The following is a 22,793-nucleotide window of genomic DNA, read 5'->3' as shown; positions in this document are numbered from 1 at the left end:
CAAATAAAATTTCTCATTAATTTATGCCCAACATGTTTTACTGCACACTACACAATTATCGTAAAAGCTCCGCCAAGTTTTAAAGTTTTGCACTCAAATTGTTCGCATCAACTCTTACAAAAAGTTCTATGTGAACTGTCTGATCTTTCAGCCTTTCAGCCTTATTTCAACCTTATTTCAGCTGGAAGAGCATTCGTTGAAGTGGGCGACTATGCCAGAACAATGGGAACAACTTACCTACACCGAGTACAAACTTGGTTTTTAGCCGAAGGGTAAGACTTGAACGGAATATCATGATCCGTTTAGTAGTTTTTATGCAACTTTTCCTTTTAATATATCAAAATATTATATGCTTTAGGTTTCAATTAACTAATCGGCCGATTAAAGATATTGGCCTGATAAAACTTCGTTCCAATATTTCAGGGATCATTTGACTTATCAACCATTTGACTTTCAAAACATTTTTTAAAATTAAATTTAAAAAATGCAATTTTATTCTGATATTACCAATGGGAAATGAATTCATTAGAATAAAGTCATTTTTATGCAAGGAAAACTTTTTACGCGACTGAAAAGCTCAGTTTGCGTCAACCAAAACATAAGAAAAACAATTAAATGATGAAAACTTTATTCTGTGTTATCCAACATGAAGGCAAACAAACTTAAAAAATTTGAAGATAGCATGAATCTATTAGCTGCTGTTTAAGAAAATCAGTTTGAAAACTGAAATTTCAATTGTCGAATGATGTTTGTCAGACAAAAAATTGTTTGCAAGGAGCGTATAACAAATATCCAAAACTAGCAGTGGTTTTTAATTTTCAAAGAATTGCCATCACTTTTTTAGTGTTAAATGGAACTGATGTTAGAAATATATTTTGTCTTGGAAAAACAGTTCAATTTGCCGTCATCATCACTTAACCTTCGGATGATTTGATTACGACAGGCGGTGGCGAATTGAGGAAAGTAACCCTGAGATTTTTGGAATTTTACACTCGTTATATTTTATTATATACAGCCAAAATTCACTTTTCAATGTATACTTATGACTTTGTGACTTGGCATGCTCTATAATCTTCATCCAATTAGTAGAGAAAAAAACTCAAACAAATTGAAAAAACTAACCCTAGCGTTTAGTATAACATCGAAAAGCAAAACAAGTATTTTGGGAAATTTTTTATCAATAAAAAAACTATCAGCGAAAACCAAAAAATGGAAATTTCTATCTGAAGTAAGTTAAAAAATATTACTTTAAATGAACAAACAACTTCGTTTCGGAATCATGCTTTTTTCGGAAAATTTGACTTCATCGACTTTTTATTTACGAGCTTTTTTGTATGAGCCTGATGATCCCAAAGAAAAATCTCGGCACTCAGAGGTACAAAAAATGGAGATGAAAAGCGTGCTGGGAAATCGAACCTTTTTACTAGTATCTTGTCAGCGTTTGGGGCCCCCACTTTAAACATAAGTATTCTAGTGTAAAAAAACCTACCAACTTTATATCGTGAACATCTATTAACGCTTAACTTTAGGGCGCTTCACGTGTAAATACTTTAGAGCTAACAAGGAGGCTCGGTAATGTGCGTTCGGTAATGTTCCGAACCCGCTCATCAGCATTTTGGCTTAATTGTCTACTGAATGAGTGTGGAATATGAAACTTTTAAAAATTCAAATATTTTTCGAACATAACTAGTGTATGGATCAAATGTGTATCAATCAAAAGTGCATCGAATTGCATCAAGCTCAAATCACTCAGTGGACTTTAAAAATGCCACTTTAGAAGGCCGACATTTGAAGACAATTTTTAAGGAATCCGTGATATGACGAACAACAAAATCAAATAACAAGAACAAACATTATTATCATCTAAAACTCGATGTCTATCTGTAGAAAAACTTAATGAAAAAGCCTAAATAGCGGTAGATAAAACCTAAACTTAACAAAATAACCTATTCATTAGTCTTCTTTAGAAAAGAATGGGAGCCAGTCCTTAATGAGACTCGGTAAAAAGTAAACAAAGAACAACAAAAACTGCTAACATAAATTTCACGCTCAAATTTTTTGAAAGCAATTGTTTCCAAAGTAATTAACACTTACATATGAACTGAGATCATTAAATACGTTTGTAATACGATCAGTTATAACTCCATGAAGTAAGACATTGGGACCTGTCATTATTAAACGTTTTTTATACGGCAACAACAAAAAACAAGTACAGAAAAAAACTCAAACCAATTGTGCGAGAACACGGGGTCGAAACCGCTAAGGAAACCATAATCTATTTCCATGAATAAGAAACGTTTGGTTGCTTATTTTTTGAACGCAAATTAAGTGATATGTGACCGTTCATTAAGGAGACTAGGTAACAGGCAGACAGGAAAAAAGCAAAGATTGAAACAACGTTTTGCTTTTTTTCGAAAAAGAATAATATAAAAGTCGTGAAAATGATTCAATATGCTTTAAGTGAAAAATTAGGTTTGTTTATTCCCCTAAACGAAACCGTGGACGCGGTTTTGATTCGAATATGTGCCACTTTTACAAAAAAACGTCAAATATAGTACAAAACAAAAATTCAAAATACTTTATTTGAGCAACGAGTTTCGAAGAAGCCGCTAAAACCATATATAATTCCCTTAAGTCATTAGATATGTAAAATTCTGCCTTTATTTAAATCCAGCAACTTGATATTTTACCTTTGAATACTGAGACTAAGTAACAATTAGACAAAAAAGAACGGATTCTTTTTTCAAAAACGATTATTTTAATATCACTAAAACAATCAGCCATCAATTAAACTGATTAAACATGCTCAATTATTTCTCCAAATGACGCCATTGAGACCTGTCGGTTATCAGGAACGTCGTACGTTAACAAAAATAACGTCAAATACACACGAAAAGAAGAGAAAAAAATAAGAAAAATTGTGTCAAACCCGTTATAACCATATCAATTCTATAAAAATTTTGATAAAATCAACTGTGCTTTTTCTGCGTGGACAGTATTGTGATTCTTGACTTTTAATCAACAAAATAGTTAGTTAACGTAAATAGACAAAAAAGAACAGAAGACGCAAAGTCAAGAAATATTTAATTTTTTGGAAAACATTAATTTTCCAACTCCTAAAAACCATCAGCTATCGAATCGAGTCATACCAAAAGTTCCTTCAATACCCCAACCAATGCCATTGAGATCTGTCATCAATCAGAGCATGTTAGAACTTCACAAAACAAACTCAAAACCAGACAAAAAATTTTAACAAATTTCTATTTTTGGCAAAAAAGACATCGAATAGATCAAAACCTTAAAATCAATTTAAAAACTAGATTAATTCAGACATGCTTTTTTTCAATGCGAGAAATGTGGTATCTAACTTGAATTCATTAAAACTCAAAAATAAACAAAAACAAAAGATTCAAGTTAAAAAACAAAACTTTTCTGGGAAACATTTTTTTTCAAATTCATGAAAATTTATCAGCTGCAAAATAAAATGTCTAAAGATGTTCCCAACGGACGCCACTTAGTCTTAATTCAAAGAAGGATTTGTCGAACATTCAAAAAAGTACTTCAAATACCGACAAAAGTTAAAAAAAAACTATTTAATGTTGGGAAAAACCGTTGTCGAAGCTGTTAAAACCATATTTGTTTCACTAAGAAAAAGATATCTCTAATTGCGTCTCCTTTCGACGCCAAATTTTAATATGTGACCTGTGATTTAGGCGACTTTGTAAAAAATAGGCAAAAGGAACAGAAGATGGAAAATTTCATAAAATATGTTACATTTCTTGAAAAAAGTACCTTTAAAGTCATGGAAACTTTCAAATAACAAATTAAATCAGTAAATAGGCTAATATGTTGCTTTGTTGCTTTCTAACAGAAAAATTTACCCTTGAGATCTCTTTTTTGCAGAAATTTCTATACCACTGCAGTAAAAGAGGCATTTAAAGACAAAATCAAAATAATTTCCATTCAATTCTTCTAGAATACGGTGTCCAAGCCGTTGAAACCGTAATCTAATCCTTAAAAAATTATGATTTTAATTTTTCCTATTTTTTGAACACCAAAAAAATGATGAGTGCCCCATGATAATGTGACAAAACCCCGAACCTGAAAAGTGTGCCAATGTCCAAAAATCAGTGTTTGTGTGAAACTAGTAGCTTTGGAAACATTTACTTAAAACGTAAAGCCACCATGGAGATTACGATTTATTTGAATTGGAAATTATTTCTGTCTCTGCTGAAATAAAGCTGCCAGTTGAACCAAGAATTTATGAAAATTACGGCTAAGCTCCATAATCCTTTGTTCAATTTGAAAACAAATGAGTTTAAGTCGAAACGACCAAAAATTTTCAACTAAAAGGATTAAAACAAATGTTCATGAAGGCAATTGTTCAAGAAGCCAATTGTTTCTCTGAATAGTGGGCCCTTATATGAACTCACCTGTTTTGTAATGAACATAACATAAAAATTTGATAAGAAAAAGAAAATTCGGGAAGACAGCCACTGATTGCAGTCCGGTTTGTTTTTGGTTTTTAGAATTCCACGATCAGAAAAAAGCCAGCCCTGCTATAATTATTCGCAAATTAGGACAATTCAATGGTTCTCAGTTTAATGGGTATTGATGATTTGGCAAAAATGATGCTGTTGGTATGATTATCAATATACATATTTGCTAAAAACCGGCCAAATCTCCAAACCACAAAACTTCCAAAGAGAGCGGAGAGGTAAATTAGCCCTCGTTTAAGTTGAAGCAAATTGTTTTAGCATTTTTCAGGCGCCCATTGTTGGCAAATTAAAGCAAAGTTTACTAATGAAGCTTATTTTTTGCAATTTTTGATGAAAAAAAGCTGATTTTTAAAAAAAGTAGCAAAAAATTCAGCAAAAATTAGATGAAAAATTTCATCGATACTCCTTAATTTTTCAAATAAAACAAACCAACAGGAGTCGTTACCCTTGAGACCTCTTGTTGCAGGAATTTTTATACCACTGCAAAAATAAAGGCATTTAAAGACAGAGTTGAAAAAGTTCCCTTCAATTTCTCTAGAATGCGGTGTCGAAGCCGTTAAAACCTTAATCTAATCCTTAAAAAATTATGATTTTAGTTTTGCCTATTTTTTGAACACCAATAAAGTGATAAGTGCCCTTTAAATATTTCGAAAATGTGTCAAAACTGGAAAAAAAGAACCTGCAAAGTGGGCAAATCTCCAAAAATCTTTAGTTTTTTGTGAAACTATTAGTTTTGGAGCCAGGAAAAGTTTACTTAAAGCGTAAAGCCAACATAGAGATTAAAATATAAATAAATTGAAGATACGTTCTGTCTCTGCAGAAATTAAAGCTGCAAATTCAGCCAAAAATATATGAAAATTAGTGGCAAAGCTCTCTAATCCTTTTTTCAATTTAAAAACAATTGAGTTTATTTCAAGACGACCAAAAATTTTTAACTAAAAGTTTAATAACAATTTTTTATGAAGGCAATTGTTCATGACACCAATTGGTCCTCTCAATAGTGGGCCTTGATATATATTGGCAAGTTTTGTATTGAACTTAAAAATTCGATAAGAAAAAGACAGCCACTGATTGCAGTCCAGATTATTTTTGGACTTTAGAATTCCACGATCAGAAAAAAACCAGCCCTGCTATAACTACTCGCACATATTAGGAACATGCAATGGTTCTCAGTTTAATGGATATTTATGATTTGGTGGAATGGATTCTCTTTGTATAATTATCAAGATATATATTAGCTACAAACCGGCAAAATCTCCAACCCATAAAACTTTCAAAGAGAGAGGAGAGGTAAATTAGCCCTCTTTTGAGTTGAAGCAAATTGTGGCAGAGTTTCAGGTGTTCAGTTTCTGCAAATTTAAGCATCTAAGCAAAGTTGACTAATGGAGCGTATTTCTTTCAGTTTTCGATAAAATAAGGCTGATTTTTTTTTAAACAAGTAGCAAAAATTTGAGCCACGAATTAGATGAAAAATTTCATCGAAACTCTTCTTTATTTTAATAATTTAAACCAACAACCTTTTTTAAAACATTTTAATACCTTATAGCAAAACTGACAGAAAAATCGGCAAAAATTCCGGAAAGTGTGGATAAGAACAACGGATATTGATATTTTATTCTCAAAATTTTAAACTTCGTTAACTCCCTGAAAAAAAAAGAAAATCAGAAAAAAATCCTCCAGCTCCATATTCTACACTGGGTGGGCTTTCTAATGATACCAGATATCACTCACAGCTCTCTACGACGAATATATCGATCGGCCAAAATTGACTGAATAAAAAAACTCTTTGTATTATATAGTTCCTCCCCCCACTAATGTGGGTCGAAAATATAAATGAAGTGATTTTTCAATTCGAAGAGAAGTGCTGACATACCTCATAGATTTTGTCAATGTTTTGTCACTTTATTCGATTATCTGAAGGAGGAGCCTTTGAGAGATTAAATGGTGTTGTTGGACCTTTCCCTGCTCCGATTCGGGAAAAGAAGTGGAGCATGGAAGGTGAGTGCCCAGGTTTAGGTGCGCGACCCTAGACCGCTCTGATCAGACCATTTTCCAGACTTTGACCTCTTATCAGATCATCGTGCGACCCAAAGCCCTCTGATCAGACCGTAGTGCGACTCAAGAAATTGTGCGACTATAGTGCGACCCAAAATTTTGTGCGACTTCAGTGCGACGAACGCTGCCTCTGATCAGACACTTTCTGAATACATGGGGAACACACTCTAGGGTCGCGCACCTAAACCTGGGTAGCTTGGTGGATCATTATTTTGTACCTAGTTTAATTAAAGGAGAACACAGTGTTCGGACAAGCGTTCGCTATACCTCATTACTAGGCAAATAGGTGTTATTAGCATACATACATACAGAAACACGCAAACTTTTATATATATATATATATATATATATATATATATATATATAGGCCTCATTTCTTGGCAAATAGGTGTTTTTTTAGCATACCTACATTATATATATATATATATATATATATATATATATATATATACCTCATTGCTTGGCAAATAGGTGTTATAAGCATACATACATACATACATGCAGGCACACACACAAACACGCACACACACAAAACACACACATATATATATATATATATATATATATATATATATATATATATATATATATAAAGACATTAATATATATAAACAGTCTTTCGAAGAGAAGTGAAAACTTTTTGGAAAAGATGCAGTGAAAAGATTCAATAAAAGTTACCTTTCAGAAAGGAAAATGTTTGAGAAAATTTAGTTATTGATACTTGATGCATACTTATATATATATATATATATATATATATATATATATATATACCATTTCGAGTTTTTTTTTATTATTGATAATTGATGTTTATATATATATATATATATATATATATATATATATACACCATTTCGAGTTTTTTTATTATTGATAATTGATGTTTATATATATATATATATATATATATATATATATATATATGTATTCGAATATTTCTGATGTCAGATATTTAGAGATTCGATTTATAAATTTTGGAAAGTGTATATCTTGATGATTTTAAATCGTCACCGGACCTCCTAAATCTATTTGTATTTTTTCATTGGGTTCGAAACTTTTTTCATGTGGAATCCTCTTTGATGCAGGATTAACAGGTTTAGGTTCTTACCTATATCAGTACAGGGTTTGCATTTGGCCGCATTACTTAGGATTTCGCGGCGCATATAGAGCCAGAAAGCGTATTGGTCTTCGGAAATCATCACTCAGGTTCCTGGATGGGTTAGCTGAAGTGATTTCAGAACTGCCTACTGTATTGAGTTTGGTATCGCTATTTTTCATCAGTCTATACGCACCGTGACCCTATATGAAGGTCGCGCCAGTACGAGTAGAAGTACGGAATGACATCTTTGCAACGCTGCTCGTCATTCTGCAAAAAGCATTCACGTACCTCCTTTAGAACAGCAACTTTTGTGGTCAACACCACAAGAAAGCCTTTTGCGAAGAGTTGAGTTAGGTTATTCCCAAACATTTCCTGTTTCGAGAGTTCCAGATTTGGGGTTCTCTTTCCTTCGTTTAAAGAGCGTGTTGTGTTTTTGTCAGAGTTGGGGGTTTGTAATGTAACCCGTCCAGGGTTTGTTGAGTTTTGGTGATGGAAAAGTGATGCTCAATAGTTGTTGAAATCTTGAGGTTGCATTTGTGCTGCCTTTGCAGAGAGAGAATTAAGCCACTGTTCAGTGCGACAATTTAAGGCAAAAATAAATTCAGATTTGTTTGTTTGCTGAATATTAGTGGCACAGTTGGAATTTGCCTTATTTAATGCTATAAATTGCTGATATTAACAGTTTGGTTGTGTGGAAATTATATAAATTGCTGCAAGAGCAAAACGAATGCGGCTAATTGTTGCAACCGCCAATTCCTCGTCTTATTTGGTTTTAATTTTTGTATTATGATTTGGTTGGCAAGAAATGTAATCTAACAGTCCCATTTTAGCAACCGGTAAGTGTTCAAAATTAGAAATAAAAGCTGGAGATTGGTCCACCCAACGTCTTAGACAACTATTAAATGATTTATTAGATCGTTTTCTTTTATGATAGATAATAATGCCCTATGATCAGTGATGACAGTAACTGACTTTCTAGAGATATATTGTTTGAAAAACTTTACAGACCAGAGTACCCCCAACACGTCTAATTCATTGACACTATATCTTTCCTCATGTGATGCGAATGGTATTGTGTGCCAGCTTGTTGGTGAACGTTGCTCTAATGCAGCACCTAAACCAGTGCGTGATGCGTCGCATTGGTTTTCCAATTTCGGATTATAATGCGTTTTGAGTTGTGTTTGCTATCTGATTTCTAATGTGTTGGAAGTGTGATTTTAATTCATCATTCCATTCAATTTTATGTTCATATTTAAAAGGGGCGTAACGAAGGCATAATTATGAGAAGTTGGGGATGAGTTTGCCTACAAAATGTACTGAGCCTAAGATTGAACGTAATTGTTTAAGATTTTTAGGTGCTGAAAAATTGATGATTGCTGATGTTTTTTATTCTAATGGAGAGATTCCTGACTGACTAAAATTAGAGCCAAGCCATTCGGTTTCTGTTTTGGCTTTCGCAAAGTGACATTTTGGTAATATAATTTGAAGGTTATCCTTTGAGTTTTTAGAATAAAAGGTTCAGTTTAATTGAGTTTTTAAGGCAATGATAGACTAACTTTAGATCTTCATACTTAGATCGTCTACTGACAATAATAATATCATCTAAGAGGCAATATGTGTTTTTTATTCCAATTGAAGTATAATCCATTGCTTCTTGAAATGCCGCCGGAATTTCAGTGAGCCCATAGAAACCGGTGATAAAACAATAGGTACCTGTACGTTTGACGCTTATTATATTAAAAGCGCAATGGCGGGACGTTTCCAGGTCTAAATTTAATAGATTGTAAGCGTATTTCAAATTCAGAGTAGTAAAAGTGCTGTTTCAATTGAGGCGTTTCGATTAATTTTTTTGTTGAATAGGGTTTTTTTTAAATTTTGAATGTTAGGCATTGGATAATTATTTTTATGATTAGATTTTTTGAATATTTTAAAATCCAAAGCACGTTTTACCGTTTTTTCTCGTTTAACAGTTATGACAATATAATTTTTTTATCGGAACAGCTATTAGGTTTTGTGACGTGTTTTTTGTCAACTAATTGTTTAAGTTTAATATTTACTAGCGGATCAAGTTTTATTGGTACTCGTCGACCATTCAGGTGAGCTGAGGTTAGGTTTTGGTGAGACGTTGATTTGCTATAGAGTGTTTGCGAAACTGGCCAATACGGGAGACGAAAGCTGGAAATTTGAGTGCCTTTTGTGATTTAATTAGGCATTGATTTTGATCAACAATTAAAAATAGTTTTGATTATCATTCAAAGATAGTCTTATTTGAGAGAAGAAGTCACGTCTAATTAGTGATCGATGTCTGTTTTCTAATACCGTGATTTTAACATCTTTGACCGTCCAGTCGCTGCATTTTGATGCAGTTATGATGGAACCAAATATCTTAATCATATCTTTTAAAAATAATTTCAAGCCGTGCATAACTGACGGCTTTGCCCAATAACTGTTTTTTGTCGTTCATAGCCACTACGTTTGCTAGGTTTTTATCAATAATTGTGCGTACACTACCGGAATCCGCTAATGCTTTTGTCTCAGTATTGCCAAAGTGTAACTGTACATTGACAGGTTCTACTTCTCAAAGATTGAAGTCGTCTGTGATTACTGCTGCGAAATTGTGTTTAAGTTCAACGTTATCAGAGTCATAGTTTGCATCATAGATATTGTGCTTTCTCAGCATATTATCTAATTGATTAAATTGTTCTTTTATTGCTGGTGATGTTCCTATTGTGGCAGTTTCGGATTGTACGTCTTTTACATTGCTGGTTCTGGGCTTTGGTTTTGTAGATTTTTTTTTAGTTTTCAACAAACATATGCGACTTGATTGTTTATACCACAATTTTTGCAAACTTCACCTCGTGCTGGAGAATTTTGTCAATGACGAGGGGACCACATTTTGCCAGAGTTAGGACAGATAGTTGGCTTGTAACTGCTTGGATGTGGACGTGGAGTGTTCCACGCCTTTCGAATGTTATTAACAGACGGGTTGGAGTTAGAACAGGTCATCGTGTAGGCAGAAATTCCGGAAATTTTAATTTGATTTTGAATACGCTTTTTTATTTTGATGACAAAATCTACCGCCCTCTTAGGATTTTGTATTTCATTTAACAGTTCTCGTTGAATATCTCCATCTTGCATTTTGGTGATGAAAACGTCTCGTTTTATCGATTCTTCATGACTACCGAGATCACAATTAAAGGAAAGTTCTCGCAAACACCAATAGAATGTTTCGACTGGCGTTGCTTTGAGTTGGTTCCTTGTTACAAAGGTATAGCGATCGAAAGCTATGTTTCTTTGTGTTGTGAGGAGATTGTCAAGAATATCCAACAATTTCTTTGTTGTTATCTGGTCAATTTTGACAGTTGGTTCTTGTGAACCAAAAATTCTACGGCTTTCTGCGCCCACACTAAGATAATGAAGAGAGACGGCTTTGTTGTCAACAAATCCAAGGTCTGTCGCCACAAAGTATTCCCGCAGCCTCAATCTTTTGACATTTGTTTAGTCATGTTCTTAACTTGTCGTTTCAACTTTTGCGATAGCGTTCGCTTTGGACCGGGTTATTGTCTACGTAATTCTCTCGGTTCTGGTGGTATGGTGACAATATCTGGAGGTTCCGCGCAAATTGGTTCTTTGAGGTTATTATATCTGGAGGTTCCGCGGTTACTATATTGGATTCCGCGCAAATTACTGTTAGGCTCAAAAGAAGTGCTAGAGAAGAACTGAACTGCGATAAGTTTGTGAAGAGGATGAATAGTTAAATAAAATGGGGGGCTTGAACCAATTTACATCCTTTCTAGACGGTTGCCAGATGGCATCAGGTGAACAATATACAAGTCACGGGAATATATCATACCTCAGTGAGTTGAGGTCAATTATTTGGTACACCATCTCCCATTGTACCACACAATCAATAATAAACGCTATGAAAATTTTCAAGCAACGATAAAGAAAAGTATGTCTATTTGAAGCGCATTTTTTGTTGACGTCCAGATGCTCTTTTAGGTAACTTTTTTACGGAAATAATACATATAATGTTTTGGATATGACAACTAGTAAACATTGTTAATACTAATAATTTGATTTGGCTACATAAATAAAATTTCGGGAAAGCTCTTTCACTCTCTGTTGAGGGAGAGATATGGTACGGAACAACCTTGTATTATCATAAATGCATTAGCGCCTCGTTATCATCCATATCAGGTCATATTGTATTAGATCTCTTTCTTTACCTAGTATTCTTTATTTTGTATTCATTAGAAGTCATTATTTTATTTATTCACACTTCTCTTTTCATAAAAAATGACTCCTTTATTTTTGCCTGCCTTTTAGTCGCGACCATTCGCCCAGTTTACTCGTGAATCTACCTTCTTGGATCTATAACTGAGACACACATTTCGCTAAGCAATTGTAGCTAAGCACAGTAGCTAAGCACCGCAAACACCGCATAATAACGCTAAATCATTATTCGCACCGCACATAAACAAGCTGAAATCGATAAAGATTCGGAATTGGTGGTATTCACTTTTTTTAGTTTTCTTCCACTCTCCTCAAATAGAGAGGGTGGGTGGTTATGCTCGTGACTTACTCGTTTTTTTTTCCACAACCAAAATTTCAAAATAAACTAAAAAAAAGAACAAATGATCCCAACTGTTTGGTGGAATTGAATTGAGTAGCTCATAGACGGCCATTGCCTCTCTGTGAAGAAATTGGAAGACAGGGAACAATGATTGGCATTTGTGGGATGGGAAGCACATCGACCAGATCATTATTAACCGGCTCGATATTCCCTGTTACGCTACTGGAAGCTTATTTCACAGGAATATTTCTTCTAAAATTTTGACTTTGACTGGAAAAAAGTCACTATTCAATTTTGGTTTTCAAATTACTGCCCATGACAAAATAAAATTGAACTAGGCATATTTTTATGTAAATGAGCTGAATTCAGAAACTGTAAAATCGTTTTAGCACCCTAGTGATGAGTGAACTTAAAACTTGCAAGAATCTTGCAAGCTAATTCAAAACTTGCAAGATTCTTGCAAAAATCTTACAAGATATCAATCAAGGCAAAAAAACAAATCAGGGTGCAAATGTTTTAGAAAACTTCTTTGAAGCAAATTATTGTTTATTGAACAAATTACAAAACCGAATTCAATGAAAAATGTTTCAGCCCGGATTCAAATTCTTGCAAAAATCTTGCAAGAATCTTGCAAGTTTTTGAATTCTGGAAAATTTATTTGTGTATTTTTGGTAGCTAAAACTAACAGAAAACCAAATGAAATGACTGATAACAGAATTTTTGATAAGCAGAACTGAGCATAATTGATTTCTTTCGTAAACGCCTTTTGAATGTGAAATCTTGCAAGAATATTGCAAGTTTTTTGAAAGATTTTGAATGCAAAAACAACTTTTTGACAAATAACTAGAGACATCTTGAGCCAACCAAATCCGACTTTTTTAAGATTAATTAACCTACTCTAAAAAACGGCGAAAACAAACACTTTCAATTTTTCTCTCATTTTTTAATTAATCAAATTATTTATAAAAAAACAACCATTTGGAATATTTTGTTTCTGATCCTATCGGTAATTGAGGATCTTTCTGTAGTCGTAAAGAATGTTGTCCTTGTAGTCCTTAATTTTCAGCTAGCCGTAATAACCAAATTAGGGCCAAACTTATGTACGTTCAGTTTTTCCTACTCATTTAGACACAATCGTAAATGCACTTTTATGCTTTTTAAATTTTTTATCAAACACGGAGGCTTGGTAATTTTTGTTTGCAGGCTGTTTTAACTCTTTTAAACTGCAAACATATAACAATTCTTCTCTAACTATCTTAAAATAACGCGATTTTCAAAAACGGTCAAAACGCAAATTTGTTGGGATTTTTAACACTGAAAACTGTGATGAATTATTTTTCATAGAGCACAACAATTCTAATAAATGCTTTTGGTTTGATTAAACGAGCAAGACAAAAGTGGCAATTTTTAGAAAGGAAAATGTTAATATAACCAATTTTACAACAGTGGCCATATAAAATCTGTCATCCATGTAGACACACCGGAAAACTTTTTTCTTTCATTTTCTCTTCAAACCTAATGGCACAAAATGACATTGTCCTTCCATTGTCGTCCTTCTGAAAAAATTAAAAAAAAACTTATAAACATTTTTCAGTAAAAATTTCCTTTTGCCAGCTATGATAGACTCGAGCTCCCCCGATTTGATTTAATAATCGGTTAAGCATTTCAGCAAAAATGACGCTAAATGAGCCCCAGTAATCAGCGTTTGTTTAGATACCAAGTTCCATCTAAATCTGGGGAGGGGATAGGTAGATGGCAGATGGGGAGTTTGTAGGTGGGAGTAGTTGTCCGTAGTCTGGATAGGGAGGCGAGACTGTTGTTGGGGGTAGTTTGTGGCAGGCGTAGGGGCCGGGAGTAGGTATCAGAGGTGGCAAGTGAGCGAGGGATTAAGTTGGTGGGGGATAAGTCGGATTGGGGAAGGAATTGGTCGGGAGAGGGATAGATGAGATATGCGGACGTGGTAGTAGATGTAAACGTTTTAAGTGAAAGGGCGGTGTTTGAAGGAAGTCGGAGCTGAAATCATGTAAAGATTTTCTACAGCTACAAAAAAACCTGTAGAATACCGAAACTTCTTTTTACCAAAAACCGTAAAAACTTTTACAATGCCAATACTCGAGTCTTTTGACGCAAATGTAGTATAATGTACTGTTGTGTTAAAAAACGAACAAAAATAAGAACAAATTGTGATTGTGTTTTCTATTTAGCTTTCAAACTGTAAAATGATCTGTCAAGCCAGAGTAACAAATTGAACAGCCGGATTTTTTTGTGCTAAACCTGTTACTTAGTTGCTGCCCTAACGGCAAGAAAACGAAACTGTTGCTATCTAAAAAATATGCCTAAAAATTTAGAAGCGCTATTAAGCTAATTCATAACTTGTTTTGTAGTCCACCGTGATTGTAATTCTTTTTACATTTTAGTGCAGAATTGAGCACAAAATTATCACAAAGATTTGAAACCAAACTTTTAGATAGCAATTGTTTGGAACATAGGACGTGGATCATTGACAATAATTTTTCATTTCATCGTCTTCCTTTATTTTGTGTATATCTTAAAAAATTTTCAACAAACAACAGTGGGTGGTTTGATTATTACAAAAAAATTATTTTTCAAGAAGCCAGCAAAACATGAGGTCTGGACAATTTTGATGCATTTTGTCATGCTGGTTCGTTTGGTTCTTTATTTGAAAAAGTACAGGGAAACAATTTTCAACTAAAAAACAAGATATTTCAAAAAATTTCTCCATTTTCTTGAAGAAAATGATGACGACAAATGATCTTTGTTTTGTCAAAAAAATTTATTAGAATGATTTGTGATTAAAATTTGAAGCTAAATTTGTACATCGTTTCATGTTTAATTGCTCTCAAACGAAGTTTGTAGCAATTATATTAGTCCTGTTGTTCTTTTTTATGCGATTTTTTGTTTGACCGATTTTTGTCTGACCCATGCGATTTTTTGGTCCTCAAAAACGGGAGAAACAGGTAGCGCCCAGCGGGCACCAAGTTCTCGTAGAGCCTTTCAGCTCACTTGTCTCCAAGTATGCGATTCACAGAAACTTTTTTGGAGACTTAAACGGTGCGAGGAGCATTTCTTAAAGGTTGACCCCCCCCCCCCACACACACACACACACACACATCAGCCCCCCATCCCCAGCTGCGTGAACTCAACTCCAAACAAAAATACTTAGAAATAATGGCAATTAAAACTCTGCCATAACTCTGAAAAGAAAGTCATATTTTTCTATTTTGAAACACATTTTTTTTGAAAATGAAAATGCTGTACTAATCAGGTTAGAAATTTGTTGACCATTAAGAGCAGCAGGAACAGAATAGATTCATTTTCTTCCCTTATTAGTCTTTACTCTTTTTTCTTTGCTAGTCCATTTTATTCATTAAATAGAAATATTCCTCTCCATTGTGGTGATAGAGACGTTCTTAGACGACGAGTACTTTGTTCCATTTGTGCATCAGCCGACATACTGCAGGGAAGACAACATATGCACAGATAGACTAACAACAGGTTCGTCGATTCATTCCAGACAACAATGTTTAAGTCAAGTCCAAAATTTTATGAAACACTTTTTTCGAAAATCCACCGCTTCGTTGCTGTTAGATAAGAGTTTTCGATAAGATTGACGATCAAAATAACCGTAATCATGAGAAACAAATTTACCCAGAAAAATGTTATTTATGATTTCCTTCCCCAAAAAATAAAAACGGCAGCGTTAACGTAAATCAATGAAATGTTAAAACAATATTAATTTTTAATCCAGAAACAAGCGAATGATCTTGGTTTTATTTATCATGTAGCGTTAAGTCAATTAAAAAATTAAGACAATTTTGAGTTAAGAAAGAATTAACTTTGAATAAAAACTATTTAAAAAAATAATTGCAGCAATTTGAAACAATAAACAGCCAAATTTACCAAACAGACGAAAAAAATGTATTGAAAAAAAAATGTACAGACAAAGAACAAAAACAACGATCCCAGTTGGACCAGTCAAACTGAAATCACACAAAATTGAATAATATTGTCTGAAATATGAAATAATTAGTCTCCATAGAGCAAAACAATAAAACAAAATAATCTGATTTAAGTCATAATTGATTAATGTGCGATGTGATCTCTTCTGGCAACAAATTCCCGCCATTCCCTTCAAAAAGAATAGAGTATAAATATAAAATATTCAGCGGTGCGGCCAAAATTAATTTATTAATTCTGTGGTGTTGCCCTAAAATTGAAAACGGCCATGCAATTGCCAATTGTTTCCATTCCTCTGGTCTGCACTCCTCAAAAGTTCAATCTAAGCTTGTGTTACGTAGTAAATGAAAGAATAATAACCAATCAGAATCGAGTATTTCTAAATAACAAATACGCATATAAATCGTCCCAAATAAGATTTAAATACGTTCTAATATGCGTAGAAAGTTCCGAAAAAGTTCATTTAACCTAATTTTAATAAATATAATCACTATATGTATCGATTAAGCTGGTTTTCGGCTTAATATTTTTAGGTTATCTAGACAATTGCCGATTGAATACGAACTGATTTTGACGTCAATGACATCAGACAAAAAACCAGTAAAAGAGCATCGAAAAAAACCTTGCCGTCTAAGTTCCACTGGTTACATTGATCGTACTAATGCTATGTACGTTGTTTACTTACGTTGCTTTCAGAACACGTTGCTTTATATATGAAAAAAGATATAATTGAAGCCTTATCGGTAGACTGTTTTGACCTATTTACAGCTACACTTTGGTACCGCGCCCAGTTACGAACACTTTTAGCCTAATTGTTGATGCTGCGGAGGGCGAGTATGCATATCAGTTCCAGTACAGGACATGTCCCTATGTCTACTTTGTGACCGAAAAGATTTCAGAAAGAAAATATCCAAATTTAAAGGAAATAGATGATGTGTTGGGTGGGAGTGCTGCGAGGGAGAATGTAAATGCGATTGATGAGCCATGTCCTAAGTGCAGACACGAGAGGGCATACTTCATGCAGATTCAGACCAGGTCGGCGGACGAGCCCATGACCACATTTCACAAGTGCTGCAACAACACGTGCAATTATCAGTGGAAGGAATAGAAAAACTGTTACGAAAACAAGAGGTTCGGATGACGAAAAAAGAAAGGCCCCATTACATCGTCATGCAAGTAGCGAAAAGGAACCGAAAACAAAGATGCCAGGAACTGCATGGCCACTTGTTTTTCGTCAAACAATCTTCCCCACATCATCACCAGAAAAAAGAAAAACTGTAAGACTCCTCCAATACATATTTCTGATGTCTTGAAATTATACTAATGAGAATTTAGACGGCAAAGTTACCCAATCCCTGGTCTTTTAATAATTCTTAAGGGGTAATAAAATTAAACTATTTCTTTAAAAATATCAGTAAAAAGTCGCCATTAACGCTGCACAAACAAAATTTTGAATCGCGAAAACATCGATTTTGAAAATTTTCGGTAGATTTACCAAAAATTCGAAAAAAATTGATACAGTCGGTTCGTATATAAAAAAAAAAATAACTTCTGATATAGAGGAAATTGATAGAAAATAATGCTAAATTGTTCAATTTTGAAAATTTTTGGTCAATTTTGAGGCAATTCTAAAAACTTTCGAAAATCAATACCGAATATTGATAAACCGTATTTTTGAGTTTAAAACCGTCCAGTTTACTGGATTACCGTTCCGTAAACAAGAATTTGCAAAAAATTGACCAAAAATAGAAAAAAATGGACAAAAGCATAAAGTTTTGACAAGGTTGTCAAAAATCAATTTCTCAAACAAGAAGCTCGTACTGAACGCCAAGTCAATATCAGTACTGTGCAAGTCAAATTCCAAGTCTAGATATTAGTACTGGTTCAGAGCTATGATCATAACACATCTAAGACTTGTCAGACTTGGCCAAGACCTGGTAAGTCTTAATACACGTGCGAAATTAAAGTTCAGTACGGGAGGTTCGTTAATTGAGTGAAACTCAATAAACACAAAAAGTTGTGAAAATTTTCACAACCTCCGGCCTACCAAAAAAAAATGATCGAATCACTATAATTTTGCCTCTTCGCTCGTTTTTGTAACGTTTAGTCCGCGTCCTTTTCGTCCCTTAACATTTCAATTCTCCGTGTTCCGTTTTTTTTCAATAACGTCGCTCTCCCAACACTCCGCTTTTCGTTTTCTTCCGCTTTTTTCCGGATTTCAATTTAGTATATCATATGTGATGAATTTTGTTGTTATTTTTGCTGTAGTATGTTGAGTATGCTAGTATGCTGGTTTGTTGTTTAGGTCTTATTGCTTTCTAGGGTGTGACTTAAGTTTATTCTCGAGTTACGGCTGGATTGTTCTTTGACTTTTTCAACTATACTAATTTACTAGCCCTCCTGTTGTAGTATATTGATTTTGCTGCTGTATGTTGGTGTGTACCTGTATGATTGCTAGTTGGTTTGGTCTTGTTACCTTCTAGGGTGTGACTTAAGTTTATTCTCGAGTTACGGCTGGATTGGTTCTTGACTTTTCCAACTGTCTTAGTCTACAAATACACTATCGTAGTTCATTCAATTTTGCTGTAGTTTGTTTAATACCGTTAGTATGCTGATTGTTTGTTTTGGTTTGGGTTTTGATAGGATGTGACTTAAGTTTATTCTGGAGTTACGGCTAGTAAATTTCTTGACCTTTGCATCCTTTTAGTGTACTACTGCATTGCCGTAAATTAGTTTGTCGTTAAATTTGTTGTTATAAACCCATTATGAACTATGTTAGATTGTCTTGCAGTAGTTTCTCTCCTTCTTCCTGGGGTGTGACTTAAGTTTGTTCTGGAGTTACGGCTAGGTTGTTTGCTTGAGTTTTTGCTGTGGTCTGCTAACATAGTTCTATCCAACCTCATTTCCCGCCCGTTCTCTCCCACCGTCCCGTTTCGTTGCGTAGCGCGTTTCCCACCCGCTTTCCCGCACGTCCCGTTTCTGTTCCTTCGCGCACTGCTCGCTCGACTTCTCGTCTGTCCCGTTTCCGTCGCGTCGCGCGTTGATCGCTCGACTTCCCGTCCGTAACGTCTCCGTTTCGTCGCGCGTTGCCTGCTCGACTTCCCGTGTGTCCTGTGCTTCCCTCCGCGTTGAGCGCATAGCGTTCAGCGCTCCACCTCTGTTTTGTCGGGCACAGTGTGCTCGACGACCTTCTTTGCTCTTTGGGCGGTTTGTTTTACAGACTGTCTACAGTGTGCTGTGTTTGGTGTCTTTTTCGTTGGGTTCGTTTTGCGTGGGTTCGATTTATTTGGAGTGTGCATATAATAATTAACCGTGTGCAAAGGTAGGTTTGCTGGTCTTTGGAAATAATAACATCGTGATGTCTAATAGTCTTGATCAAAAAGTCAAAAAGTTGTACGCTGCCAGGTCAAAGCGTGAGGCTGAATTGCATGCTATACATGAAAATATTCTTCATTGCATAACTAATCAAAGTAGGCGAGTGAAAGTTGAACGCCTAGTAACAAAGTGCAACGAAGCATTTATGACCGTTGTAGACAAAAATGAGGACCTGATTGCATTTGCTGGAAAAACGGAGGATCCAAGTGCACTTGTTCCTTCACTAGAGTCTTACTTAGAGGCAATGACAACCAAGAACGACAAGATCCTCACTTCAGCACGAAACTACATCAACTCTGCTGATGATAAAGTGAGTGAGTTTCAGGAACCGAGGGCCTCCATTCGTTCTAGACTTCCCTCAATTATGACCTCGTCAAAAACGTCTAGTCAGCGTAAACATGACTACGTAATTGCTAAAATGAAGCGCGAAGAGATTGAAAAACAGAATGAGGCAGCCATTCGTCTTGCTAAACAGAAAAAGCAAATAGAATTGGATGAACTGGAGGAAAACAACAGGAAACGGTTGGCAGAGGCAACTCTGCAAGAGTTTGAATTGCTGGACGCCGTTTCTAAAGGTAGCCAATCTGAAACAACTGCAAGTGCCAGGAGCTCAATGAGAAGTGAAAAGGCTGTCCAAGACTGGATCAACACCTCACTTGCTTTAAGTTTTCACAATGAGGAGAAAACTAGTGAACCACAGGTTATGATTGACCCTCCAGAATGTCCTAGCCACAACAACGGCAAAACAGTGGAAGATCAGAACACTGAAATTTCAAGGCATTCTATTCCAAAAAATTGTCGAGGCAATTACATTTTAAGCAATGAGACCTTGCAGCAACTCGACCCCTATTATACTCCATTTGAAAATTTTTTGGCTGCTGCTAACACACAGGCGTTGTACCAGGCGCACCTAAGGGCGCAAAGGAATCAAACAGGCCAGCAGGGCATGGCGCTTCCAAGCATAACTAATCAAGGAACCGCGGATAGTCAGCCGACTTCTCTACACGTCCCAGGGGCTTCTTCACCACCCATTCAACAGCCCATTCCACCACAGCCGTTCGCACCACAAGAAAATCAGAATATTGTAACCGAGTTTTTTCCCAACGCACAACTTCAAATTTCGCAATCCAGGGGACCTGAAACATCAAGTCTGCCCGAGAATAATTCGGCCCAGCGTATTTGCCCCCGACAACAAATTAATTTTGTCCCCCGAGCTCCAAACGCCACTCTTCCTCCTTTTCCGACAACAAATCATCCAGCCCCCGCAATAAACGTTCCCCTGCACCCAAGCGCCCCACCAAGTCCAAACATTCAACAGCATAACTCCGAACCCGCTCATCCTAACGTCCTTCCCATTCCGAACCCAGTCTTCGCACCTAACCTCACTGCTCCCATCCCACACGCCCCTTTAATTAACCAGCCTCTCGTCAACAACAATTTTCAGAACAGTAATAACCGAGTACACAAAGTTGTACGTTCTGTTGCTCCTCCTTTCCCAAATATGCCCAATATCCCTCTCGGCCAAAGTTTTGTGCCAAATACGAGTCATTGGCGTTTTCCGCAGCACAGACCGTCATTAGTCAACCAAGACATTACTACCGTAAATAATGTTGCTCCAAATGTACAGGCACACATTGCACCATCAGTTTCTAATTTTCCACAACATATATATTCGAAATCACCCCTTTTGATTGATATGCAATCACCATCCGGCACACATCAGGAAAACCCGATTGCAACTACAAGTAATATTGTACCTGGTCTGGCCAATCCAGTTTTTCAGCCAACATACCCTTATGTTGGGCCCACTCCGTTGAGTTGGAGTGGTCCGCAGGTGTCTGCACCTGCCCTTCCGATACCGGACAATGCGTCATTGATTAGGGAATTAGCTGATGCAATAACCAGCAAGAAAATTGACCCCTTGCCAGAATGGAAACTTGCTCAGTATAATGGCGATCCATTACAATGGCACGAGTGGTATGGTCAATTCAAAAGCGCAATTGACTCGCAATCGCTAACTGATGACGTTAAATTGACATACCTCAAAACCCTCGTCACCGGTAAAGCAAAGATTGCAATCGCCGAATTTGCTTACTGTGGTTTAATGTACAAGGATGCACTGAGGACTTTAGAACGTAAATTTGGCCAGCCACAGGCAGTCGTAAGTGCACACTTGGATAAACTAAGCAACTTTCCGCCTCTTAAAATGCACAATAGTGATAACATCATTAATTATTCTGCAGCCAAAACAGCCTCAAAAGTGTTTGCATCAAATTCGCAACAAAAGGAAACAAAGAAGCAAATGCCATCTGCTTCCACAAATACTTACTTTCGATGCATTGTATGCAAAGGTAACCACCGGCTATGGGAGTGTCGAGTTTTCAAGGAAAAGACTCCAACCCAGAGAGCTAAGTTGGTGGCGGATAACAAACTTTGCTTTTCGTGCTTACGGGACAAACATACATTCCGCCAGTGCCCTCAACCAAGAAAGTGCCGGGCAGAAGGGTGCAATAGTTCGCATAACACACTATTGCATGGAGCAGATAGGGTTTTTCCAACAAAACAGTCAATAAATTCCAATACCATTCAACCTTCTGGCAACACAGGTCAAAGTAAAGCAACTTCTAGTCAACTCCAGCCTAATAAGACCACAACAATGTCATCTGTTACTGATGTTAAGGGGCTCCTTCAGGTGACTGAATTGCAGTTGGTCAATTCGTCCGGTTTAGATACCAAGGCTTTAGTTTTGTGTGATACCGCCAGCAGTAACTCTTGGGTGGCCGGTAGTCTCGCAGATAGACTCGGTTTGCACGGTAAAGCACTAAAGCTAACTGTCAAGGGTATTAATACCGAAGAAGTAGTTGATACTAGGGTTGTTGAAGTTACTGTGAAACCAAGAGAACAACAAGATTTCGAACCATTCACCGTCAACCCTTTCGTTAAAGAGAGTCTGAACGTCGGCTCAGATATAATTAAAGTACAGGCCCTGCAAGAGACTTACCCACACTTAGCAGTCCTTGATCCTGTGACATATTCCTATAAAGACATTGAGATGATACTCGGACAAGATGTCTATCATGCAATCCGCCCGTTAGAATACTTCTCTGCCGATGAGAAGCGTTCACCCGTTGCCGTACGCTTGCCCATAGGTTGGGTCTTAAGCGGTCCGTTACCATCAAGTTCGTGTTTAACCTCAACGTGCTTTAAAGTG

The 22,793-nt window shown here is 35.8% G+C and overlaps 1 protein-coding gene across 1 annotated transcript in view; it reads left to right on the top strand.

The window, feature by feature from the left end:
* Nucleotides 1–22,793, top strand: part of LOC142337134 (chymotrypsin-1-like) — a 37,941-nt gene that overhangs the window by 7,979 nt on the left and 7,169 nt on the right. The window contains exons 3-6 of the mRNA XM_075386233.1: nucleotides 182–272; nucleotides 359–423; nucleotides 12,327–12,470; nucleotides 15,653–15,745. Of these exons, the coding sequence (XP_075242348.1) occupies nucleotides 182–272; nucleotides 359–423; nucleotides 12,327–12,470; nucleotides 15,653–15,745 (393 nt within the window). The remainder of the gene's footprint in view (nucleotides 1–181; nucleotides 273–358; nucleotides 424–12,326; nucleotides 12,471–15,652; nucleotides 15,746–22,793) is intronic.

The sequence above is a fragment of the Convolutriloba macropyga genome, chromosome 3, assembly GCF_964194025.1.
Source record: "Convolutriloba macropyga chromosome 3, txConMacr16.3, whole genome shotgun sequence".
Lineage (NCBI taxonomy): Eukaryota > Metazoa > Xenacoelomorpha > Acoela > Convolutidae > Convolutriloba > Convolutriloba macropyga.
This window is presented reverse-complemented; position numbering and strand designations above follow the sequence as displayed.